General features: G+C 41.9%; 1 protein-coding gene across 1 annotated transcript in view; it reads left to right on the top strand.

Moving 5' to 3' along the window:
- NEK1 (NIMA related kinase 1) overlaps nucleotides 1-27885 on the top strand; it is a 328757-nt gene that overhangs the window by 129314 nt on the left and 171558 nt on the right. The window contains 3 exon segments of the mRNA XM_029573804.1: nucleotides 10274-10357; nucleotides 10891-10974; nucleotides 27291-27368. Coding sequence (XP_029429664.1) covers nucleotides 10274-10357; nucleotides 10891-10974; nucleotides 27291-27368 — 246 coding nt within the window.

The raw sequence follows: 27885 nt of genomic DNA, 5'->3' as shown, positions 1-27885 counted from the left end.
TAGCTAATATGTGAAATTTGTTATATTTCATGTCTCATGTCCTGATCTTTAATTAATATGTATTTGAGGATTCAGTTGATTTGATGTTAAGGTCTGTTTATGAATTCTTCCTATGTAATTCATCATTCTCTGCTGATTTCATACCTACCGGTATGAATGTCATTGTAAACTGTTGTGATCTTTACTTGGAACAACAGTATATAAAATGTCTAAATAAAATAAATATTGCTGTTTCAGCTAAAGTTAAAAGTTTAGGAATAGATTCTGATTTCTCTTTGGAAGCTTTTTTAGTTCAATGTGTTAACGATCATATCTGCAGCTTAAAATGGTATGCCAGTTGTGTCCTTTTTTTGGACATTAATGTATTGAAATCTGTAGTATTGGCCTTAGTTATGTGAATTTTATATAATAATTTAATCTTTTATTAAATTTGAATCTTACACGATAAAGATCAATACAGGAACAGAATGTGATGTTACTCATTATACAAAAAAAAAGAAAAGTAATAAATCAACAAGAAACATATTGCAACTTCACACTCCCTAGCCTACATTAATAGGGGTTGCTGAAAACTAGATAAAAGCATTGAAACTAACAACATACATAAGAAAGGAAGCAATTTTATATATATTTTACATTACAGTTCCTTAATACCTCACATATCATCCTTATCCACTCTACCAGCCTTCTTATCATTCAGAAAGATTTCAGAATATAGTGAATGAGAGAAAACAAAACTATTTTTCTGAAATCAGACATTTGCAGGGAAATTTGAGAGAATCTAGCACCAATAGATACTACCCTCTGCTTTAATACATGAAATTGTTTCCTTCTTAGCTGAGTCATAACAAACATCTGGGAATATTTGAATTCTCTGTCCACAAAACTGAAATTGCTTACAGGAAAAATATTTACAAAAAAAATATTTTCTCCTTCTGCACAAAAAGAGACCACAGGGTAGCTGTCAATAGGATGCTATCCAGTGAAGTCTCTAGGAATGTGGAGAAACTAGGTCCATTAATAGATACAGTCAATGAGCAAGAAGGAGCTATAATAAACAATCCTCTTATTGTTGAGAGGTAGTAGATATTAGATACTAATGGAACTTTTATCCTCAGCAAATCCTATTATATCACATAGGTATTTTTTAAACATTTTGTATGGGGACAACAAATACATCATTGGAAAGTTTAAATATCAAGGATATTTCCCCACTGATAATTCTCAATACTCTCTAAATAAGAACATAAGAAATTGCCATGCTAGGTCAGACCAAGGGTCCATCAAGCCCAGCATCCTGTTTCCAACAGAGGCCAAACCAGGCCACAAGAATCTGGCAAGTACCCAAACACTAAGAAGATCCCATGCTATTGATGCAAGTAATAGCAGTGGCTAATCCCTAAGTCAGCTTGATTAATAGCAGTTAATGGACTTCTCCTCCAAGAACTTATTCAAACCTTTTTTAAACCCAACTACACTAACTGCACTAATCACATCCCCTGGCAACAAATTCCAGAGCTTAATTGTGCGTTGAGTGAAACAGAATTTTCTCCGATTAGTCTTAAATGTCCTACTTGCTAACTTCATGGAGTGCCCCCTAGTCCTTCTATTATCCGAAAGTGTAAATAACCGATTCACATCTACTTGTTCAAGACTTCTCATTATTTTAAAGACTTCTATCATATTCCCCCACCCCCCCACCCCCCTCAGCTGATCAGCCCCAACATCTTCAGCCTTTCCTCACAGGGGAGCTATTCCATCCCCTTTATCATTTTGGTTGCCCTTCTCTGTACCTCCTCCATTGCAACAATATCTTTTTTGAGGTGCGGTGACCAGAATTGTACACAGTATTCAAGGTGCGATCTCACCATAGAGCGATACAGAGGCATTATGACATTTTTCCGTTTTATTAACCATTCCCTTCTTAATAATTCCTAACATTCTGTTTGCTTTTTTGACTGCTGCAGCACACTGAGCCGATGATTTAAAGTATTATCCACTATGATGCCTAGATCTTTTTCCTGGGTAGTAGCTCTTAATATGGAACCTAACATCGTGTAAATACAGCAAGGGTTATTTTTCCCTATATGCAACATCTTGCACTTGTCCACATTAAATTTCATCTGCCATTTGGATGCCCAATCTTCCAGTCTTGCAAGATCCTCCTGCAATGTATTACAATCCGCTTGTGATTTAACTACTCTGAATAATTTTGTATCATCCGCAAATTTGATAACCTCACTCGTCGTATTCTTTTCCAGATCATTTATATATATATATATATATATATATATATATATATATATATATATTGAAAAGCACCACTCCAAGTACAGATCCCTGAGGGCATGCTACTGTTTACCCTTTTCCACTGAGAAAATTGACCAAATGATTATTCATAATCAAGATATCTTTTATATACACCGACTTTGTAGTTTGATCCACTACTAGGCTAGATTTTACTTCAGCTACATCTTTTTCCACTAACCCCAAACGAACTTCATATTCATTAAGCTTTTGTTTAGAATCCCTCTGAAATCTTATGCATTTGAGCATTTAATTGAGAAACAACTTTCTCAGTCCTTGAAACAACTTTCTATATATCAGTTAATGACACATTATTAGATATCAAGGACTCCTCGGGTGGATCAAAGAATTATGTAAAGAGGGAATCAAAGCAGCTCCCATCCAAGGTGAATTCAACAAAATGGAGATATTATCAAGATTTTTACTCAGTTACATTTTCACTGACTATGGGCTCCACTCATCCTATCTTCACCAAACCACTGTTTATAACAGTGTTCACTTGAGGCCTCATGTTTAAGTTCTCCATCACCTCCACATTTTTCAAAGACTTCTCCCTGGGTGTAGTGGATGAAATTGGAATACTCTCTGCAGCTTCTTGAGGAGAATTAACAGGCCCATAAGCTTGAAGTTGCAAAGGAAGAGAATTGAAACCTGGGCTTAGGGAGGTTCCTGATGAAATTCAGCCCTTGGCAAAAATGCCCAAAGGTGCTGCCAGCAATGGACAAGACACATGTCTATCCATCGGGCCTCTAGCTGAAACAGTATAAACTGGGAGTTTCCTCTTCTGTTTCTTTCCCATAGGCAAGGGAAAAGAAATAGGGAGCTAAAATTCTCCTAAGGAGCAAGGCTTCGGCGCAGTGGTACACCACAGGCACTCCACTTTTAAGATGGTCAGCGACTCCTTGAGATGACATCTCGGTCTCAGCAGACATGGAGGCAGGGCACAAGTAACTGTGTCCCCCCAGTAAGGTCTCTCAGCACGTCTCCTCTCCTTTCACCAGCATCCCGCTTGCTCTTGCCAGCACACCGCTTTTAAGATGGTTAGCGACCCCTAGAGATGACGTTTCAGTCTCGGCAAAGATGGGGGAAGGGCGCAAGTGACAGCATCTCCCAGCAAGGTCACTCAGTGCATGCCTCCTCTCTCCTTTCGCCAGTGTCGACTCGCTCAAAAAACTTTAATTGATACAAAATAGTGCAGCCAGACTGTTTGTGGTAAATCTAGATATGAGAGGGCATCCTGTCTACTTGCCTCCCCTCTGCATTTCTCCTTGCATTGGTTACCAGCAGTTGAAAGAGCTAACTTTAAGTTGTTGACTGTTCACTTTAGCTGTAAGGCAATGACCCTAAATATGTTTGACAAACTTGATTGGTATAGGACTGGATTTAAGATTGTGGTGCTCATAGGCAGAGTGCATAATAGTGCCTCTTTGCAGATGATCTGGCCCTATGTCAAGCAGAAGCTGGCTTCTCTGTCCTGGATATTTGGTGCCTTCAAACTTTGCCTTAGGCAGTTGCTTATGCCTAAATCCTGGCCTGGTTGGTATAAACCTAGACAGGCTGTTAGATCATCTCAGGGGTTCCAACTGGCAGCAGCTCAAATGCATAATTTTTGCTGTGTTCTCTGTGCCAAGTGGGCATTTGTAGTTGCAGCATCACAAGTTTGGAATTAATTTCCAATCTCAGTGAGAGCTGAGCTGAACTATTTGAAGTTCTAGAATCTGATAAACGCCCATTTGTTTCCTATAGAGGCCTAAAGTGAGGTTTGGTAGAATGGGCAGACTGGGCTTCTTGGGTAGTTGGGAGAGTCTTGTGTATTAAAAACAATTTGGGTGTAAGATCTTGAAAATTAGTGTCTGGGATCTGTATTTCTGGAAAACTAAAGGGGCAGTTGTGATGGTGTTTGGTTTTCTTCTGTGTGTATTTAAATGTGTATTATTGTACACTGCTTCTTATTGTTTGTACTGATTTTTTAAAAAATTTTAATTTATTATATACTGACATTCAATCTGAGATATCACATCGGTTTACATTCAGGTACTGTAGGTATTTCCCTATCCCCAGAGGGCTTACAATCTAAGTTTGTACCTGAGGCAATGGAGGGTAAAGTGACTTGCCCATATATAAAATGCAGCTTGGGCGAAAACTTTCTTCCACAGTTGAAGAAATGAAACAGTTGTTAGACAGCAGCATGAGACATGTTGAGGATGGTGGGCCATATGGTATGACCCTTGGCACCTCTGCATATGAGACAAGTCCATAGTGGATTCAGGCCATTCAGGATCTTCATAACAGCATACAAGTCACTCGGTAAGTCCAAGAGACTCTGTCCTGGTGGCTGTTTCAGTCAAGTCTAGCAAAAACAATTTTTCTTCAGATTTCTCCATTTCAAATTGTCCTAACCTCTGAGGCATCCGATCTGAGCTGGGTGCCCATGTAGAGAGGCTCCATATGCAGGGCCTTTGATCTGTTCAGGAAAAGTTTCTTCAGGTACATTTCCTAGTGCTAAGGACAAAACAGTACATGCTGAAGGCATTCAGAGCTCAGTTCTCAAACAAATTTTCCCTCATTCAGACAGATATCATTTATTAATGTTCTATATGAACAAGCAAGGAAGCATAGGATCTTGCCACCTGTGTCTGAAAGCTCTCTGGAGGTGGGCCTGAGCCACCTCTCAAAGGATGATCCTAAGGGCCACATATCTGAAAGGCAAGAAAAATGTCTTGGTAGACAGACTAATTTGAATCATGAGACCTTATGAAAGGTCCCTGGACAAGGGGAGTAGCAAACCAGTGTCATACCAGAGGGTAGTGAGCCCTTGTGCCGCTGTTAAGTTTGTGCTGCCTATTTTGTGCGAGCACAAGATAGGCCTTAACAGGTGGTAGCTAACGCACCACGGCAGGAGGTCTTCAGCCTAGTCAACCACCTTTCCCTAAGAATGAGCCCTCAGGTTCTGATGAACAGCAGAACTTACGGCGGAGGACAGAAGCAGAGTCAAGATCCAGTCCAAGGTTGGCAGCGATGAGACAATCCAAAGAACAAGACAACACAATGGATCAGGCAACAACCACAATGAGGGCACACAGGAGAGAGCCAGGAAAGGAACGTGAATAAGACTCCTTTCACAAATGTAGGTTTGATAAATCTGTCCTGTGGTCTTCCAGGCTTAAAATCCAAATCATCACCTGTAGAACCTGTTGTCATTTACAGGCAGACCCTAAAAAACAAAAAAAATACAAAGAAAATTACAACATTGGTGCGTCACCATCAAAAATATTGCCTGTTGGCAATATGTTTTTTTCCTGGTTCTATTTCCTTTGCTCCTCCCCTCCCCCCCCCCCTTTTTTTTTTTAAATTTACGGGGCAGCCTGTAGCTAGGGATTCCTCATCTGTGAGGATCACTGCATCCTGCTTAGAAAAAACAAAAGTTGCTTACCTGTATCAAGTGTTCTCAAGAGGACAGCAGGATGTAAGTCTCATCTCCCCTTGGAGTTGGATAATATTTTGAATATTGACAATGTTACAAATGGAAGGGGCCCTGTATGACATGGGATGGCATGCACATACTTAATGGAACATGTCAAAACTTGTAGAAGCTTTTGTAGTAATCTTCGCTGGCTGGGTTCTGTTGGATGATATTATCCCAGCTGTAAGGCCTTACATCTTACTGTCCTCAGATCACCTGTTGCAGGTAAGCAACTTTCACTTCATGGTACATTTGTGATAAGTGGATGTACTCTGCCAATTTCCTCTGCCGCTGCAATCCAGTGGGAGATTTAATATGGGCATTAACGAAGCTCCTGGTGCTATTGTGCATGCTACCTGATAGGCTTGCTCCTGACCCTGGAAATATAGTGGTGCCCATTTAGTTTGAAAGTTTTGGCAATGGGCAATACATGCCCTCTCACCTGCTCACTGTTTGTTTTCAGTCAGTGTGCCACAGTTTGTCTGCTGGCTATTGTCATACATTATAATTTTAAATCAAGTGACTCACTCCTGGTCGCAGCAGATGCCATTGCTGGAAGCAAAACTTGACATTAGGTCTCCTTGTTCCCAGACCATGATTCTAAACAATTACCATTATCCCAATTTCTTTTGGCTAAAATAAAATAAAAATCTTAATATGTAACTTGAATACCATAGATGAACTTTCCACTTAGTGTCCCGTTGTTTTATTTTATTTTTCTAAGTCCTGCTAATGAAGCACTGAAAATAAATACCATTTAGCGCACACTTGTGTAAAGGGCTTTATTTATTGTGATCAGTTTGCATTTTTTTTATGTCTTTCTAGTTATGCTTTCTGCTGGAGTGGGGCAGTCTGTTCATCGTTATAGCACCCGATGCAAGCTTTCTGTATGAAATATTTGTTCTTTTAAACTGCAGTACCATAGTTTGGTGTTCTGTGAATTTCATGCCATTCTTCCACACCAATCTGCTATAGTCCAGTATCATGTCCAGCAAGAGTCCTTAATTTATATATTTTTATTGGAGTGGGGGGGGAGATTTAGAAAATGGTATTTTCTCTTCATCCAGTCAGACCAGTCCAGACAAGTGGATTATGCTCACCAACCAGCAGATGGCGACAGAGATCAACAGGTTTTCTGATGTCACTTCTTATATACATCTATGCTGACACCAGCCTGCCAATATTCTGTCTCCAGCAGATGGTAGACAAGCATTCAGTGCTGTGGACCACGGCCTGGTGAGGCTGGGTAAACAGTAAAGTAAGGTTAGTTGGCTGCTTCTGAGATGAGCAGCTGGGTCCTTCCTCAGTCGAGTGAAGCAGTGAGGCTCCCTCCCTCAATTGAGCAGAGCTTTGGAGAAGTTAGGGCTTCTCAGGTGAAAATTTAGGTTTCTTCCCTTAGTAGAAGAGGGTCTGGATTGGGAGAAGGGGGTTTCTTACTGGAATGGTTCCCTTTCTCCTCCTCTCCCTTTCATTATCCCCATACCTGCTATCTTTAAAATTTAAAAATATGTGTATATTTAGGGGATACAGTTTTCTTTCGTGTTTGTGCCTGGGTGTTTGGTGAGGCTCAGGCAGTGGAACAAGTAGTTGGGCGAATTGGGGGAGACTTTAAGTCCCGGTCACAGTGCAAAGTCTTGGTGTGGCAAGAAAGAAGCCTGGCCATTTCGGCAGAGCACGGCAAGTGTTTCTTTTGGAGGCAGTGGGAAAAAAAAAAGAAGTGGCGAGTTCTGATTGGGGATAGCAGCTGTGAATGATGAGTTTAATGATCAGAGAGGGTCCCAATTCGTGAAGCTGTATAGGTCATCTGTTCTTTGCCAGAGACAGAGCTCTGTCAGGGCAATCACATTCCTCTTCCCTCTAGGAGTAGGTCTGAGGTGAGAGCAACAGCCATTTTCTCAAGTGGGAGAGGGAAAGGAGCATGGCCTGCGATGGTGATCTAGTAGGTTTCCAATCAATAAAATGCCCGGAAGGCAAGAGCAAGGAGGTGCATTTCTTTCTTTTTTTTTTTTTAATTTAATCTTTATTATTTTAAATCTTATATAATAAAAATGTATACAAGAATAAAATGTGATGTTGCACCATTATCAAGCAAATTTAAGAAGAAAAATACTGGAAAATATTTCCTAGCCCACATGAAAAGGGGGACACACAATCAAAGCAAATTAAAGTAAACAATCACAGAAAGAGAGAGGCAGTATATTTGTTCCAGTTCCTCACTAACTTCACAAATCAGTATAGTCAACCCTACCCTATGAGCTTGTTTTATTGTGTTCTTATTTTATTATAAGATTTGTGTAATTTTTAATTATTGTTTTATTTTTATTTTTATGATTTGTATCTTTTGTACACCGTTTTGACTAAACCTTGTTTGGAAAAGCGGTATAGAAACATTTTTAAATAAATAAATACCAGCTTCCTTACCGCTCAGAAAAATTTCAGATGGATGAGAGAAAACAAAATTATTCTTTTGGTAAGTAATTATGCACTTGCAGGGGAATTTAAGAAAAAATGTAGCACCAATAGATAATACCCTCTGCTTTAACACCAGAAATGATGTCCTCCTATACTGAGTTGTTACTGACACATTTGGAAATATTTTGATTCTCTACCTACAAAACAAAAATTGCTTACATAGAAAATATTTATGAAAAACCAGTTGCTTCTGCTTCTCCAAGCTAAAAGAAACCAATATGGTAGCTCTCAATGCAATATTATCCAAGGAAGACTCAAGAAAAGTGGTAGGACTAGATTCATTATTCATTAAACAATCCATATCACTTTCCTGTTTATTAACAACCTTCTTATTTCTTGGGCGGTAATAAATGTTGAATACTAATTGAATATTATCACCAGCATAGCACAGTACCTTACATAAGTATTTTTTTAAACATCTCTTACAGTGACAAGCGTGTCATGAGGAATTTAAAAAAAACAGAGATTTTTACCCCTCTGAGCATTCTCAATGCTCTCCAAATGATTATTGATCATCCTGGTATCTTTTACATACACAGATTTTAAACTTCTTCAACAACTAAACTAGTTCTTAATTCAGAGACATCTTTCTTAACTGACTCCAAACAAACAATGATATTCATAATATGTTTGTACAGAGTCCTCAGAAAATCTTTGCATTTGAACATTGAGTTGGGAGACAGCTCTCTCTGAACATATATATATCAGTTAGTGACACATTAGGTATCAGGAATTCCTCATGTAGATCTGTCAGTGTTGTGGGATGGGGAGATAAGAGATACTCCCTCCTGCAGTAACTTCAACAAAGTCAAAGTATTAATGAGATCTCTACTCAGTTACTTCCTCACAAAGTAAGAGCTCCACTCTTCCCTCCTTTATCAAACCACTATTAGTAACAATAATCTCTTGAGGCATTATATCCAAATTCTCCTCCACTTCTAACTTATTTTGAAAAGGCTCCCTTGGTATGGATGAAAAGGCTGGAATTCTTACCCCAGCTTGCTGAGGAAGGAAGGTGTATTTCAATGCTGCTTTGTAGGTGAGTAGTTCTTCCTATATGTTATAAAACTATGTATAAAAAAAAAAGATCATGTTGATTGGTTTGAATTGAAGCTGTCCACAGCTTGTTACAGAAATACTGCAGCCTGGTGTCAACATGGACACACACAAGGAGTGACATCAGTGAGCTTGTCAATCTGTCTCCATCTGCTGGTTGGTGAGCATAACACATTTGTCTGGACTGGTCTGACTTGACTCAAGAAAAGGAAATAATCTTGTAAGAAGTAATTTCACCTTAATTGTGGTGTCAGTAAGTGGCTGCATGGCTTTCACTGGTATGAACAATATTTCAAATGGAAGACCACAAATGGTGGGTCTGGTGGCTAGTTTTAAATGTCATACTAGTCAGAAACAACACCCAATATACAATAGGATACCAAAGTTTATTTATATTCCGCTTTTCGGCACTTCAAAGTGGATTACATCCAGGTATTCTAGGCATTTCCCTGTTCCCAGAGGGCTTACAGTTTGTACCTGAGGCAACGGACGGTAAAGTGACTTGCCCAAGGTCGTAGGGAGCAGCAGTGGGATTTGAATCCTGGTTGCCCTGGTTTGTAGCCTGCTGCTCTAACTACTAGGCTGCTACTCCACTTTCAAGAGAAGAGCCTGAAAGTTAGTAAAGTTGGTGATGGGCTAAATTGTAGTATTGCTGCTTTTAATAAAGGAAAAATAATTTGGTATTTATAAAGAATAATTCTATTCTAGCTTTTAGTGCTAGACTGCAGAGGGGGTCTTTGTTGCTTTTTCCACTTAGGCTTAAGGATCGGCCAATGTCCTGGGCCTGCTAGGAAAACAAGATTCAGGAATTTTTGTTGTTTATGGGCCGTGGCATCGCTTCCATACAGCTCTTTGCCTCGGAGCTCTTTAATTAGCGACCATGTGTACCAGTATAAAGAGGAGAACAGGTGATGTGTTGTGGCCCCTCCCACACCCCCAGCTATTCTTAAACTTGATACATTAAATGGTGAACAGGGTACAAGGCAAAGCCTGACAGCTATCTATGGAGGCAGGCCCAGTGCTGCAAGAGGAAGGAGGTCCAGAAACAAAGAAGAAGAGGTAGGCTGGCCGCATGTTTGCCATCCTCATCACACCATGTCATTCTCTCCTTTACCTGCATGGGCTTTGTTTTTATTATTAAATTGAATATAACAAACTATGAAAAGATTTCTATAGATCCCTGAAGACCTATTAACATGCCTGCTGTTAGTGCTGTGCTGCTACAGTGTCCCTTATTGCAACAGTCTGCTGCTTATGCAAGGTGCTCTCTCTTGCTCTATGTTGTTCTTTCTGTCAAAAACATTTCCAAAAAAAAAAGCAAAACCTTCATGCCATTATAACTTCTGGTGCAAATATTTAAGCTGCCTCCATTCTGAAACACAAATTATTTTTTAAATAAAATAAAAATCAAAATTATTTTTAAAGAAAATTATTTTCATTTTCCATTATTAGTTAAACCTTTTCATGTAACCCTCTGAAATCTATCCTTGATGCCTGTAATCATGAAACTTTAAATTGCGATTTAGGTTTTTGTTGTTTCACCCCTTAAAAAATACTGCTAATTTATCTGGATTTGTTTTGTTTTTTTATAGGAGTACTTGGCCAGGCTAAGACAAATAAGACTTCAAAACTTTAATGAACGGCAGGAGATTAAAGCCAAGCTTCGAGGAGAAAAGGCAAGTTAGTTTTTATCTTGTAAGACTCTAGGATGTGCCGCCTCTTTATTCTGAAATCAAAAACTCACCTAGCCCACATTCTTGCATAATTCTTATGTTGTTCCAGTGAAAGCAATTGCAAACTGCACAGATTCTACTTTTCCTCCAGAAATAATATGACCTATTGAGCTCTGCATTTTTTTCTTCTGAAATGGAATCCCCTGATGGAGATTAGGCTATAATAGAAAAACTTTACTTATATACAGTGTGTAGAGAATTTTTTTAAAGGTGATTTTGCAGGGCCATTTTTCTGGTAGCAATTTGTTTGGCCAGGTAGGTTTCTGAGCTACAGGTGCTGTCATGTAGAGATCCTTTTCTCAAGTTTTCCGACTCTGGTATTTCTTTGCATTTCTTTGTATTTCTTTCTTGCCAGAGGTCGTTTCCTCTTTTCATTTGAACCAGACAGTGGAGTTACCGGCCTTCCCAAATGTGGATAGTACCGGCCTTCCCAAATGTGGATAGCCTTGTCCCTTTGGATAAGGGGTTGAGGTGTCTGGATGTCAAGCGCATGCTGTTGCAGTATCTGGAAGTCACTAACAGTTTTCGGGTTTTCAACCATCTGTTCATTCTCTGAAGTGGTGTGAAGAAGGAGCAAAAACCTTCGAAAGCAACCTTAGCACGATGGCTGAAAGAGGCCATAGTTTCGATCTATATTTGTATGGACTGTTCGGTGCCTCAGAGACTGAGAGCTCACTCGACACAGTTGCAAGCAGCATCCTGAGCCAAATGTCAGCTAGTATCGCCAAGCTAGCTGACATTTGCAGGGCAGCTACTTGCAGGGTGGCTACTTTCTCCAGACATTATTGCCTGAATGTCCAGGTTCCAGAGTCTGGCAGTTTTGGAGTGTGTACTTCCAGCAGGATTCTCGCATTCCCACCTGGTTTAGGGAAATTTTGATACATCCCAGGAGTCTGGACTGATCTGGGTACGTACAGGGAAAGGAAAATTGGTCCTTACTTGCTAATTTTCATTCATGTAGAACCACAGATCAGTCCAGAGACCGGCTCGGGTTTAGAGAGTTTGCTCGATCTGTGCTGTAGATATATATTCTGATAGTTTTTCAATTGGATTTCTGGCTCAGGTGATGGCTGAACACTGTTTTATTTATGAGGCTCATTCAGATTCGGTGTCTCTCCTGCTCATTGGGGGGAGATGGGGTTTAGTTTAAATTCAGTTTTTGTATAATTTCCCATCTTAGCTTGGGTACAGGTAAATACTGGAGCACCAGGTTATGCTACAGTGTCAGTAAAACTTTCTCTGTCTCCATCTGCTGAAAGGGAGGCAAAACCCAGGAGTCTGGACTGATCTGTGTTACTACAGGAACGAAAATTAGCAGGTAAGGACCAGTTTTCCTTTTTTAGTGATACTGGGAAAAGCAATTGAAGAAAAATCAAGAAATTTAGTTTTAACTCGTGTCTGGGAAGAAGGAATCCACACTTGGTGTTTGCAGCAGGAAAATGTCTATAACATATTGGCACAAATTCTGGTACTTTGGACCAGACCATGACCAGGCCAGTAATTACAACTGTGGATGAATGTCCCTGTACACTCAAAAATTAAGAGCCTGAAAATTGGAGGAACTGCATAAGTCTCTTAGAAGCCAGTCTGTCCTCCTCCTGTAATAAAGCTTCATCTGCCTCGCAAGGAATTGAGTTGAGCAGGATCTCCTCAAAAATATCTGTGGGGCAGGCTGAATCCTCAGGGTCGAGTAAATGTTGTGCATTGAAAAAGAAAACGAGCCACTCTGCAGAGCATCTGTTCAAAAAGCAGAAAAGGTGACTTGGAAGAGCAGCTGGAAAGCTAAGACCACAAATGCTCATAGTCTGAGCAATAAAATCCCAGGCCTGCAGGCCTTAATGGTAGAGGCGGAATTGGACATTGTTGCTAATACGATACAGAGAAGTCACACGAAGACTTGAGTTTTTAATTTCACAAATACGGATTTTATCAAAATGGGGAATGTACCTGGAGGAAGAACTAGAAGACTGGGAGAAAATGGGGAAACTTCCTCCTCCAAAAAGCGAAAGGTTCCCAAGGAGACATCTTAAGGTTAGGCAAAAGTACCCTTTCTAGTTTCTAAACCCAGGTGTCAACCCTAGAGACCCAAGGGTCTTATCCGCAAAGAAAATGAAACAAAAAGGGGAACAGCATAATGACATGTTAACCCATATAAGTAATAATTGTGTTTCCAGTAATATAGGCTGTCTAGGTAGACATGGGTAACTTGAACTTCATGGACCCACCCCCACCCCTCTTCGATTCTAACTCATGCCATTCTACTTGCACCCTGATTGTTTCTAATTTCATTTTGGGATTATATAGTTTATCGGATGGACACATTTGTAATTCATAAACAATGAGTTATGAGTGTGAAATCTGCTAGGATGACTCAAGAAAAAGGCCGACAGACTGACTCTAAAATGTTATCAGATTCCTTTAGAACCAAAACTAATAAAGTGATGGCGATGGTCTCAGAGGAAATGATATTTATTTTCTAAAAGTGTTTTAGCTGCTTTTGAAGATAGGTTGTCCAAAATTCAGTCCACCATTGAAAATGAAAGTCTGGAATCTCAGGCTCAGCATTTGATGGAAGTAGAGCAGTGGGTGTCTGCCCGGGAAGACCATGCCACCAGAGTAGATGTTCAGATAGCGGCCTTACAAAAGGAAAATGTAAAACTAATCGAAGGAGTGAAGGATCAAGAAAACAGAAATCGCCTAAATAATGTGCAAGTCATCAAGCTTCTGGAGACATTCAAAGACAGAGATTTTACCTCCTTTTTTGAGAAATGGCTCCCAGAGACTGCAGGCCTGGATATTTCAGTGAGTCCTATAACTAGCGAACATGTGCATCGACTGGGTCCAGTCAAAGAGAATAACCAGCTGAGACCCGTGATTGCTTACTTCCTTAACTGGTCCAATAAAATGGAAATCTTTGCAGCATACCAAGCAAAAGGATCCTTGGAATATGATGGAACTAAGTTAATGCTATTCCATGATTATTCACTCAGTGTCGGCCCAACGTAGGGAGCTGTTGACCACTACTCTGAATTACAAAGACATGAAATCAGATTTGGGTATTTTTTCCGACAAAACTAAAGTTCAATGTGAAGGCAAGATGCAATTCTTGTTGGATAAAGCTCAAATACAGAGCTTTGTGTGGACTGCATTAAATTTGTGAGAGAACAGTGTGCCAACCAATGGAAGTTTTCTGAGTTATTTTCAGTTTGTTCTCACTGCTTCTTAGGAAGTTGTGATGTTCGATAGAATGGGTAAGGAACCTATTGTGGGCAATGATCACCAGTGAATAAATACTTCTGTATGAATGCAGAGGAGCCCGAATGATTTTCATCTCGGCGTATGGGCACGCAGGGCTCCGCTTGGACTTTTGATAGCACCTGGGACCATAAGCTGTGTGTCAAGATTTAAGACAACTTTTCTGGAATATAGGAGAGGATTTATAGCTTTATGTCTCCAAGTTAACTACTTGATGTGCCGAAATGCTGGATGGCCTCTCAGTTTAGGCGCATTGGCATATATCACACATATAACTGTTCTTAACACACAGCAACTTTAAGGATCTGGATATGTATTGTTGAATGCTGGTGCCTCTATAGTCTAGGAAATATAATGTGATTTTTAAGAATTGCATTTTGACCTCTATGTAACTGCACAATACTGCTGCTTGCCATTTGTTCAATGGCAGCTGCTGCAAACTTACATTATATACCTGATGCTGGTGTCTTCATGTGAGAGCTAATATGTTTGCTGAACAAATCGTCTAAGTTGGTGAGCATGAGAGGAAGTCATGACTGATGATAGTGGGGGAGTTCTAATTCTTAAGAGATACACAATTTGTTCCCTGTTGACGTAATTTTTTTTCTTTTTCTTTCTTGCAAGTTCTATAATAGAAATATGTTGGGATGTTCAATTGGAAATTATATATTTCTACTTGTTTGGGAATATAACTTCTTCAGGGTGCTTCATGGTTATTGCTTTAAATTTATAGGTTGAGAGCTGTGGTCTACACGGGCCCGTTTTCCAGTTAGTAAAAGAATGAGAAGATCCAAATGACAGGAAGATGGGGGTTCTTCTTAATCGTATTAGGGGTGTGGATATTGTGTGTATGGATAGATGCATGGAAGTGTGACAGGAGTGGGAGTTGGGGGAGGTGATAGGGGAAGGAGGGTGGAAACTGGAGAATTTCAGCTGATTGGAGCTACAGGTGGTGGGAGGCAGAATTGGAGATGGATGTAGTTGTGGATTGGGGATAAGAGGCTGCTTTGGTATTATAACCCTGCACCTAGGCTGGGGGGTGCAGAGAGATTTCTGGCTTGAGTATTGGTCAGCTCAAAGAACTGAAAGTATTTTAATGTGGTTTTTGGAAATGGGTGATATTAAATTTGTTACTTTAAATGATTATGGCACATATTCTCTTCTAAAACATACTAAATTGCTCACAATGTTAAAAAGAGAAAAGGTAAGCATGGCTTGTTTACAGGAAACTTTACAGGTGGTTTGGAAAGCAGGAAAAAGTCAGTTATATGTATAAACACGAGATTTATTTCAAAGTAGGGTCAGTAGTAGAATATAACTCAGTCCCTGCCTTGAAATAAATCTCTTGTGTTTATACATATAACTGACTTTTGCCTACTTACCAGACCACCTGTAAATTTACCTTGCAGCACACCCTTGCTCCTGGATTTCCAATTGTGCTTTGCGCATCTGTCCACGATATTTGTGGACAGATGAGCAAAGCATTCTGCTTGCTTCCTGTCAATCTTGACAGTTTCCCTTTATTGGGCTTCCATTTTAAAAACTAGTACTATTTCAATAAGTATATGCCAATGGAGTGCTCCATGGCATGCGCATACTTCGAACTTTTTAGCTCATTTCGCCACTGGGTAACCACTCAGAAAGCTGGTATGACGAACATAGTCCACTATTTAGATGATTTCCTTTTTGTGGGCCCATCCGATTCAACAACATGCGCACGCCTGTGTTCTGACCGGCCGTGGCCACCCGCGGCTGACCCAGCTCATGTCATGTGCGGCCCTGCTCTCCTCTCCCTGCGAACTCGCGGCTGTGGCTAGCCACTGCCGACGCATGCAGTCTATCTCCAGAGACTTCTCATGGCGCCTGGGACGTCGCCAACCTCCATGCCTCCTCCGGGCCTTCCTAGGCCTGTGCACGCCACTGAGTCTACCTTTAAGGACGCTATGGCGGGAACATCAGGGGCGTCTCCTATTGATGACATCACTAGCTGGGATTCATAAGCACCGCCCAGGGCCTGCACTAATTGACTTTGCAGCAAGTTCCCTCGCTACTGGTGCTTGTACCTGTCTGCCCAGACATTTGTTCCTGACTTGGATCTCTACCACGGTTCCTGGGCTCTGACTCAGGTACCTGCTCCTCGGGGGCCTGCGTCCGCTTCTTGGGAGACTTGTCTCCAGACCTTCCTGCTCCTCGGGGTGGTCCCTGTGCCTCTCCGGAGGTCCTGTCTGCTGGCTTCCCCGCTCCTCGGGGTCGTCCTGGAACCGCCTTACAGAGACTCTTGCTTCACACTTTCCTGCTCCTCTGGGTCGTGTCTACGTCAGTGCCTACTTCTGTACAGTAGCGACTTGCTCCGCACTTCCCCACTCCTTGGGGCAGTGCCTACGTCCCTACATCAGTGACTTGCTCCACTCTTCCCCGCTCCTCTGGGCAGTGTCTACGTTGCTACACCAGCAACTTGCTCTGTACCTCCCCGCTCCTCGGGGCAGTGTCTCCTTCTCCACATCTGCAACATGCTCCACGCTTCCCCGCTCCTCGGGGCAACCTTCATTACTACTGCTAAACCTGACTCCATGCTTCCCCGTTCCTTGGGGCAGTCTCTACATCACCATACCAGAGACTCTGTTACTAAGCTATACTACAGTTGTGTTCCCTACTACTGCTGACCATGCCTCCCAACGGTGAGGACCTGTGGGGCTCCTCCCCTCAGGCTGTAACACGCGCCTCGGGCCAAGGGTCCACGAAACCCATGAATCCTAACAGCCTGTTATCAGAGTTCCATAGCACATCTCTTGAATTCAACGTGCCTAAAGCCCAGGACAAAATCGAAGGTCCTTCCACCCTCATCAAATTTCTGGGAATCGAGCTGGACTCCATAGCAATGATATTTAGATTGCCGCAAGACAAACTACATTCCATGAAAGATATGCTCGCACATGCCCTGGGGGTTAAAAAATTGATTTTAGTTGAGGTTCAGTCACTCATTGGCACCCTTAATTTTGTCTGGGTCATACCAATGGGGAGGGCGTTCTTGAGGAGGCTCACTACCAGTACAACGAAAGCAAGCTGTCCAAAGCACTATATCAGAATCACAAGGCTTATGAAAGAGGACTTAGTGATATGGCCAACCTTCTTGAACAGTTTCAATGGGATATCGGTATGGCCAGACCCCCCCCCCCCCCATATCCAGCTACGTTCTGGGCATACATTGATGCGTCCGTGGCCGAGGTTTCGGTGTGTATTGGCAGGGCTTGTGGTCAGCAGAGCCGTGGCCAGTATCATGGATCGAATTGGGTCTAACTTGCAACATCACTTTCTTAAAGCTATTTCCCATACTTGTTCCTTGGTTATATGGGGGGGATAAATTCCTCAATAGACATATAATATTTTGGTGTGACAATATGGCAGTAGTCCAGGTCATAAACAAACTATCTGCCAGGTGTCATAAAGTAGCAGAGTTACTGCAGGAGGTGGTACTCAATGGAATCTGTTCTATAAACAGGTACCTGGAGCAGACAAGGAAAGAATCCTGGAGCCGGAGCGTTTGTGGAACATTGGAGTACCACCACATGAGACCTTTTACACCGATCGGTAGCCCCGGCTACATGGGAGGCTTATTGCAGAGCTTACACGGCCATTTCCAAGTTTCTGAAGGAATGTGGTTGGGCCTATGGGCCCATAAGCGAGGGGTTGATTGCAGAATATATAGCTTGGGCTAAAGACAGTAGAAAATCTAGAGGGGTAGTGGTGAAGCAGATAGCTGGTTTTTCCTTCTTCTCTAAGGCCCAGGGTAGCTAAGAAAATGTTGGCTGGGTGGGCCAGAAAGTTAGAGCCAGTTCGCAATGCCAGACACCCAGTCACACACAACCTGCTTATTTAGTTGTGGCAGGTATTATCATCCATATGTGACTCCGAATACGAGCTACATTCTGCCTGGCCTTTTTCGGCACACTGCGCATTATTGAATGGTAGCTGCTTCAAAAAAGGACACGGGTTTTAAGGGCTTATTGATGCAAAACACAAAATTATCTGTTGATTCAGTTCAGTTAATCATACAAAGATCAAAAACAGATCAAACAGCCCGGGGTTGCAAATTATGCTTGAAACACACGCTGTCGCTGGTCACCTGTCCAGTACAGAACATGCAGGAATTTCTGGCCTCACAACACTCCCCCCCCCCCCCCCCCCCCCAAGTGGCAAGTTTCTCTTGATACACAACAATCAATTACCCCTCACAATATATCAGTTTTCGGCCGTCCTAAACAGGGCATTGACCACGTAGGGCGCATTGCCAATGAATTTGGAACCCACTCATTTAGAATAGGAGTGGCCACCAGCGAGGCGCTGGCTGGGTTGAACATTGACGCCATTCAGAGAATTGGACGGTGGAGGTTCGGTACCATGCACACATACATCAGGACTGAACAGGCGTAAATAACTAACTTGTTTAAACTTCTTTCCAATATCTTCATATAGAGTTGCCCTGATGGCAAAGGATTGTCTGGATCATTGGACATTCCTTTGTTCACTGGGCAGAGAAAAGGGCTCACTTGGGGCTCTCTGTCCACGATGTCTGCATCATATACATGGGCGACAGAGGCATGTCTTGGGATCAATCCTTCCATTGGCACAGTTTAAGAAGTACACGATAGCTAAGCCCAGCTCATTGTATTACACCTGGGCGTCAATGACATCGAGTTTGAGACTTGTATACAGTTAATTCACCAATTTAAGATAGATTTAAGCAAGTTAGTGTCCTTTTTCCTCAGTACATGTCTCATATGGTCAGACATTATTCACCATTTAAAATGGAATGACAGCAGACTATGGAAGCATTGCCGCAAGAAGATCAACCGGCAAGTCGGACATTAGATGTGTAAGCTTGGAGATCGACAGATAAAGCATGAGTGGGCTGACGACCCATGTGAGGGACTCTGTTGTTCTGGCCGGACACACTTATCCGACATTGGTTATGACCTCTTTAATAACTCAATACAGGAGGTGCTCGAATGTTTTTTTTTTTCCTGTGAGGAAGTCCACAGCTTTATGGGGGTGCATGAGACCAGCGTCCTGCCCCATGCCAGTGGGGTGGCACGAGCCAGTGGGAATGACTTGGTGGGCCCGAGGGGCCCCCTTGCTCGGAGACCACGGCAGGGGACCAGGCATTTTAGGCTGCCTTGCTAGGTAATATGGCAGGCGGCCGGGGGGGGGGGGGGGCACCAGTCTGGTGCCGGGATTTCCACTTGGCTTGAGCCGGGAGTAGATTTTACTGCTACATAATAATAAAGCTGCAGCCTTTTTCAGCCACTTCATTGGTTTCTTTCATTTGTTGAGGGAGGGGCGGGGATAGCCGGGGGCATTAGTGATAGTTCTCGGTGTTCAGAGAGCAGTGTTGACTCTTAGCCACAAAACATTACCTTTGTAGTGGAAAAAAACAATTAACGATTAGGAAGATTGTTCTCTTCCTAATTGGGTAGTTGTATGGGGTGAAATATATTATTCATAATGTGTATGCAACTAATTTATACAATCAAACTTTCTTTACTTCCATTATAATTGTTGTCCTTAATTATCGTGAATATTTGGTGATCATGGATGGAGATTTTTATCTGGATACAGTTAGTGAAGAAGATTGTAGGCCAGCTATAATCTCTAGACCCCAAGAAAAAAAGAGGGAGATTAATCTGTTGAATCAGGAACTAGGTCTTTTAGACATTTGCAGAGTGTTACATCCTGGAGAAAGATTATACTTTTTTCTCTAATCCCCACCAGTTATTCCAGAATTGATTATATTCGTATTTCATAAACCTTGTTTAATGAGGTTCTCAATGCATCAATAGGGACTATTACTTTATCTGATCTCGCCCCTGTTTAACTCTAAAGTTGAGAAGAGGGACTGAGGGAAATTTCACTTGGCCTTTGAGGCAAGGCCTATTTAAAGAATCTGAATTTCGTGAATTTCTGAGACAAAAAAAGGAGTGAATACCGACAGTTTTTAATGAGACCTCTGATATTTCCCCATTGTTATTCTGGGAAGCTGGGATACTGTGATGCAGGGGGAAATTATGGCATATGTGGCATGAAAGAGGAAGCAGAGGGATGTGTAGATTTTAAGACTTTAAAAAAAAAAAAAAAGGCAGAAAGGAATTCATAACTCTTCTTTATCAGCAGAGCATAAGTCAGCAGTAGACAACGTAAGGACTCTACTAAATACCTGCTTCATCTCAAAGAAGTTTGCAACTATTTTAAATTTCAATTTTTGCAACTTTGGTAACAAGGCTGGGAAACTCATGGCGCGTGCGTTTGATTGAAACAAAAAATATTTATTACTGGCATTTGTGATCAGAATGGGGTCCCACTTACTGACAATAGGAAGATTCTGGACATTTCTGGTCTTATTATAAGATTCTATAAACTGGAGGATTTTTTGATACTCAGTAACATGATAGGTTTTTCAAAGACCTGCCATTTCATGCTCTGAAGACTGAACTTCTGAGGAATCTCAATATACCTATTTCATAGACAGATTTTTCAAACGATTAAAAGATTAAAACTGAGCAAAGCACTGGGAGCCACGGATTATTAACCAGTATGATTTACATCGGATGTAAGAATGTCGGTATATAAAAATAAAAAATAAATAAATAAATAATAAATTATAGCCAAAATTTTATAAAATGTTATGATCTAGCCATGCAATCTCCCTGCCACCAGACGTCCCCATGGAGCTATAACTCCATTCACTCCATCCATAGTCTCCATGGACTCATGAGTCAGAAAGGCTTGGCCTATTTAGCCCTGCCCCTTGTTACAGCTGATGCCTTGTCATCAAGTCTGCTCTGCTCCTTGCATGGCACTACTCTGCCTTGCTTACCCTATGGCCTCTGGCCTTCCAGCTTTGCCTTGCTTAGCCTCATGGCCTTCTGGGCCTTCCATCTCTGCCTTTGTAGAATGGATCAGGCTTCTGTACACAGCAGCTAAGGCCCAAATTATGGTAAACTGTTCTCTTTCTAAAGAACTTGAACTGCAGGGGTGGGCATGCGGCAGGGATGCCCACTATCTCCGTTCCTAACTTTGGAGTCTTTGGCCATGAGGCTGAGACAAAGTGTGGAGATAGGGTGTATCCCAGTTGGGAAGCAAGAGGCGAAAATGCCTTTTTGCAGATATTTTGTTGTTTTTAGCAGATGCTAGACAGGCCATGTCTCATGAGCTGACTCTTTTCTCAACTTTTAAATCTATTGTGGGATTGACAATAAACTTTAATAAATCAAAAGCTCAGTCACTATGTACTGAATTGCAAGAGTCCTGGCAGGATTCTTTCCCCTTCCGCTGGGCACCATCAAAGATTAAATATATGGGAATTTTTATGCCTAGTAATTTGGAGCTGCTGTATGAGATTTACTAGATGGGTTTGCTTGGCAGTTACAAATTTGGAGGGAACTACCTGTTTCAATGCTGGGGAGAAATGCACTTTTCAAAAATAGTGCTGTTACCTAAATTGCTATATAAGCTGCAAATGCTCCCTTGCTGGCTAATTGCTGCTGATCTGGTGCTTCTTAAGTCTGTCTCTGTGAGAATTTTTTGGGAGGGGGACAACAACCTACAATAAGTTATGATAAGCTGATAACACAGTGCACTGTTTACACCTCTTGGACTACTCCATCTTTCTGATAGCTCTGTGTTGCTACATATATGAGGTCAAATCTTAGGAAGTTTCTGCTGGCTACATGGCGATTTGTATGAAGACATTTGGGACTGTCTCTTTTCCCCACCCAGGATAATCTCTCTTTTCCATTGGGGATAGAATATTCAATTTTTAGATATTGGGGCACCCAGGGACTCACTACTATCAGACAGCTTATTGATGACAGGATGGGTTTATTTTGAGTTTCCAGCAGTTACAGAGGGTGTGTCATCTCTCTCGCCGACACTTTTTTGGTTACTTACGAGTTCGGCGTTATATTTTATCATTGGGGCTAAATGCGGAACAAACAGAAAGAGAACTTAAACTTGCCGATGAGATGGCGCAGATAGCACTATTTTTCAGTAGTATGGATTTTGTAAGACTACTGTATTTTGTGATGGGCTGAGAAGCTTGGATTATTGGCAGAGAGAAATAGAGAAGCCATATATTTCACTTCTTCTTGTTGTTGTTATGAATGCTTGCCTTCCATGCTGCTCTTAAGTTTTCCCCCTCCCAGTTTTTCTCCCCTGTTAACTTGTATTTTCATCCTTTTGTTCAAATGTGAACCGGTATGATGTCCCTACTAATACCAATATATAAAAACCTTTAAATAAATACATAAATAAATAAATATACACTTGATCGGATAAAGGATTTATTTCAAGATATGCACAGACTTCCTATAGCAATTATTCTTAAGGAAATACAGTATAAAATATTGCATCATTTTCAAGTGGACAGGGTATGTTTGCACAAGTTGGGGAGGGTGGACATGAATGACTGTCATAAATGTACTATGGAAAAAGAGTTCTTTTGTACATGTGTTTCTAGTGTACATTTGTCATAAGAACTACCCATTCTGGCAGGATGTGATATCTGTCCTGACCCATTGTACAGAGGTGAACTTACCGTTTAAGGAGGATATGCTTCTTTTGGGAGATGTGCAGGCTTTAGTGGATTTGCACCTGGGTTTACAAAAGGGGTATCAAGCTTTTATTAAAATAGCATTATTACTAACATGTAAATGCATACTTAAAGAATGAAATTCAGACAGTCCTCCATCTGCAGTATGACAGGAGTATACGGTTACCCTTATGCAGATGCAAAGATATGATGTGTGTGTTTTGGGTCGAAGGATACCTGAAGAATATATAAAGGTGTAGCATTATCTTTTTGATTTACTGTCACCAAATGTTTGCTATAATGTGCAAAGTGTGGGTTATTCCCCAGTGTATATAGGCATACCTGTAGTAAATTTTCATCGGTTAAAGAAGAGATGGGAAATAAGGTTGTAATGTATGGTACTGTATGAGTGTGTGTGGATGTGGGTTAAATGGGGGTGGGGGAGCAGCACTATTAGTGACGGGGGTGGAGAATCACTGTTGATAATGATATGGTGAGACAGTTCAACGTTTGTATTGTAATATGTGGTCTGTTGTGTTATTCTTGACTGGTATGTATTGTCTGATTTTTCCAATTCAAAAGTCAATACCCTAAAATGGTGGCAGGGGTTTATATACTCTGAGAGCTCACTATCTCAGGCTTCTTAATGGGAGAGCTAAAACCCACTTCAGTTTCCCCTGTAATAAATGGAACAATCCTCTTTATTAGATCTCCTTTAGGCTGTCTGCATTGTATAAGAAGATGATGTTCTACCACTTATGCATATCAGCTTATCGACCAAATAGTACAGTTGATGAAGGATTTTTTTTATCTCTATGGCAGATAAAGAAAAGGAGAGTAGTTTCTAACCTTTCCCTTCCAGGATATAAGAAATACTCTCACAAAGAGGAGTCCCAGTATCTCTGGTGCAAGTAGAACTTCATCAGAGCCTGTGTCAGGTGGTTCTCATCCATGGCAATCATTTGCAGCTGAGCCAGCCATTCTGAGAGTGTACACCAGGAGTATACCCCTCTGAGATGACCAGGAACCCCTCCTCAGTCACCTACTTCATCATTGGCGTCCTGGATTAGTGGTAGCTCATCTCTAGGCTCTTAAGCAAAAGACTTTTCTTATGCCAGATTTCTGGACCATATGGGAAAAAATACTCTGTCATTGTCACAAGGATAAAGATCCCCATGCAGCTCTCCCTGTCTCTGACATTCTGCAAGGATGTGGGAAAATCCTGTTTTCTGCATGCCAGTTGCAAGGAAATTAGATATCAAGTATAGAGTGCAAAAATCCCCGTGATATTTGATAGTGCAATTATTTAATCAATCAGCTGTTGTAGAATCAGCTCTTAAAAGAGCAAAGAAAACAAGAATATATACAAATACTCCACCAGGAAAGGATCCCAAGCTACTGGACAGTTTTGGTAAGAAGGTATTCCAAAGCTCCATGCTGTATGCACAGATTTTTGCCTAACTATTCTATACTGTTCAATACTTACACGCTTGTATTCGGAAACTGAAGCCTAACTTTCCACCCAGTCAAGGTGAAGTCTCGTATTTTCAATCATTTCTAGATGCTGAAGATTGAATACACCATCGTATTGGCTCCATTTAGGCATTTGACACCACAGTATGTATCTTGGCAGCATCCTTCAAAGCATACCGCATGGCTTCGTTGAGGGCCAGTTGCCTCCACAAAAATGTCATGACAAGTTAATGGATGTTCCATGCCACGGTGTTCACCTTTTCGGTGAAAAACACAGAGAGACAATTGCTCAAAAAAAGGCACAACATATGGCAGTCCAGTCCCTGTCAACTGGATTTGAACAGCATCATTCTGCAAGGTGCTCTTACTATTCTTTTAAAAGACAGCATTTGTAGAGACACTCCTTTCAACAATTTCAAAGATACCAAATGCAGCCTCTATTTCCACAACAGCGGTAGCTTCTGGCACACAGTAGACAATGTGATCGCCATCAACTGAAAGCGGATCAGCCAATTCACTCCGAGCTAGGACCATGTTTTTGACCATCCTCCAAATCCAGCATTTCCTGGAGGAATGGCTGAAGATCACAAAGAATCGCTAGGTTCTCAAGATTGTGGAGTCTGGATACTGCTTATGTTTTTCCTGGCTTCCAGTACTGCCTTATTGCTCGGCCTTCAATCCAGATCAGTCTGTTGACACAACTTTGCCTGGAAGTGGATTTGCTCCTCAATCAGCAGGCAGTAGAACCTGCTCCTCTGCATCGCCATAGCCAGGGATTCTAATTCCGTTACTTCTGTATCCCCCCTTATCTCCCCAAATTAATCTACCTTCTCACCAAGTAACATTGACAACAGATGTCTCCCAAAAAGATTGGAGAGCCCACACAGGCCCCTTCCATACCCAGGGGGTTTGGTCATTGATAGAAAAACTATTCCAAATCAACCTCCTGGAAATGAAAGCAATCAGGTACACTCTGAAAGCCTTCACTTGTATACTCCATGGAAAGAGCAATTTCATTCAAACTGATAACTATTTAGCCATGTTCAAGGTGAACAAATAAGGAGGTATGCGGTTGTGGACTCTGTCAAGAAGCGATTTAAAGATATGGGAATGAGCATGCAGACTTCAAGCTGTCCTGCAGATGATCTACCTTCCAGGGACCTTCAACATGTTGGCAGACCGACTCAGCAAATTATTTTAGCCAAATGAACGGAGTCTACAACAAACAGCCAACAAACTATTCAGTCAACTTATTAGCATCATGGCAAAACAGAAAACTGGAATATTTTTGCTGCATTTTCCCAGCAAACTCTGTTCTCTTCAATATGCATTTCTACTCAAGTGAAATGCATATCTCATGTATGCTTTTCTACCAATATCGCTGATAGCCAGAACTGTACAAAAAGTTATCAAAGACCAGGCTCTACTGGTGCTCATAGCTTCAGAATGACCCAGACAAGTTAGGTTCATATATCTGGTTCAGCTGTCCAGCAGTCCTCAGATTCTTTTCAGATCAGACCTATCATTATTGACTTGAGTCTTGTCTATTTCATCCAAATCTATCCTCCCTCAGCTTGACAGCTTGGATGTTAAGCGTTCAATTGCCAAATTCTGTCTGCCTAAAGAGGTTGAGGACAGATTGGCATTGTTGAGAATCCCCACGGCTTGGGACGTGTTACAGGTCCTCTGTTCCATGACTTCCACCTTGGAGCTGGTACCATGGGCCTTTGCTCATATGCGTCCCCTGCAGAGAGTGCTCTTGGCTCAGTGGAGTCCGGTTTCGGCGAAGTATCACCAGACCGTTTCTCTTCCTCCAGAGACCAAGGACATTCTGTCGTGGTGGCTCCACACCCCCAAACTTCTGAAAGGGATGTCCTTGGAGATTCAGGATTGGATAATCCTGACCACAGATGCGAGTCTGTCTGGTTGGGGAGCAGTTTGCCAGAATCAAGCAGCTCAAGGCTCCTGGTCAAACGTAGAGGCATCTTGGTCTATCAATTGGTTGGAAGCCAGAGCGGTGCATTTGGCTTTGCTTGCCTTTCAGCCTTTGCTCAAGGGAGGTCAGTGAGAGTGCTCTCAGACAATGCGACCACTGTAGCGTATATCAACAGACAGGGGGGCACTCGGAGCCATGCGGTCTCACTCGAGATTCAGGACCTGATATGGTGGGCAGAACAATATCTGATACAAATCTCTGAGTCTCATATTGCCGGAGTCGAGAATGTGCAAGCCGATTACCTCAGTCGCACGCTTCTGGATCCGGGGGAGTGGGAGTTGTCAGACATGACGATGCACCTCATTTGCGAGAAGTGGGGTTGTCTGCGGGTCGATCTCATGGCAACTCGTTACAATGAGAAGGCTCCTCTGTTTTTCAGCAGACGCAGAGATTACGGCACCGAGGGCGTAGATGCTCTGGTCTCTCCCTGGCCCCAGGGGGTTCTGCTCTACATGTTTCCCCCTTGGCCTCTGGTGGGCAAAATCCTGCGGCGGATAGAGAGTCACCCAGGGGAGGGCTCACGAGGCAATGCCTGTGCAGGTATTCCTACACATGCTCAGAAAAGCAAAAGCTTTACTAGGTGAAAGAGGTCCATTTGGTTCCACCGGATAACGTGTCACACATGTCTTGGCTAATTCATCCTGCTGTCTACAGAAAACACTGTTTATGGTAGCAAACTTGTTTTTCTAGTCTGAGTACAGCTTTGCTAATTCATGGATAACTAGATAATGTTCACCAGTTGAAGCTTCACAGACCAGGACATGTCAGAATGTAGCAACATTGTTTTTTGCTTTGATTAACAGACTTCAGAAAGATAACTGTAGTGTGGTATCTTTTTTTTAATTTTTTGCTTTGAATCCAACAAAACCAAAGCTCGTTTTCATTTTCAGGAGCTATATACATTTTTCTCTGCTATATGATCACTATGCTGTGTTCATCTTTTGTTTGCAGGGAGAGGATGATGGCTCCAGCGGACAGGAAGAAAGTAATGAGGCCGAACTTAGACGGAAAAAAATAGAAGCATTAAGGGTAAACTTCTAATCCATCAGATGTTTTCTCAAGACTAACAGAGCCATTTTATTTCCTGGGAACTTTAAATTGATTCAAGCAAACTTTCAAATAGCCACATGTGTGAATAATGGAGGTTTCGCGCATGGCTGGGCCTTGCGCATGCATTTTTGGAAGGGCCTGGCCACGTGCGTAACCCCTAGTTATGCGCAGAAGTGCCGGGGGCATGGGCAAGGTGGGACAGAGGACGGCCATGACAGCGGCCATTAGCACCTTTCCCAGGGAAGCGCGCGGAAACTTCTTGGGCTCCAGAGGAGCAGTAAGAAGTAAAATAAAAAATTGGCAATAGTTAGCTTAGGTTTAGGGGGCAGGGAGGAGAGGAGAAGAGGGAGGAAGGTTAGGTGGGGGGGTAGGGAACTGATGGAGGCCTGATTGCATCGCCACCTGTATTTAGCGAAAATTGCACCCCCCCCCCCCCCAGACACACACATGCCGTATGCATATGCGCATGCAGATTTTAAAATCGACCCCATTAGTT

Source organism: Rhinatrema bivittatum, chromosome 1 (assembly GCF_901001135.1).
Source record: "Rhinatrema bivittatum chromosome 1, aRhiBiv1.1, whole genome shotgun sequence".
Classification (NCBI taxonomy): domain Eukaryota; kingdom Metazoa; phylum Chordata; class Amphibia; order Gymnophiona; family Rhinatrematidae; genus Rhinatrema; species Rhinatrema bivittatum.
The sequence above is the reverse complement of the archived record's forward strand: the minus strand, read 5'-3'. Positions and strand labels throughout refer to the sequence as shown.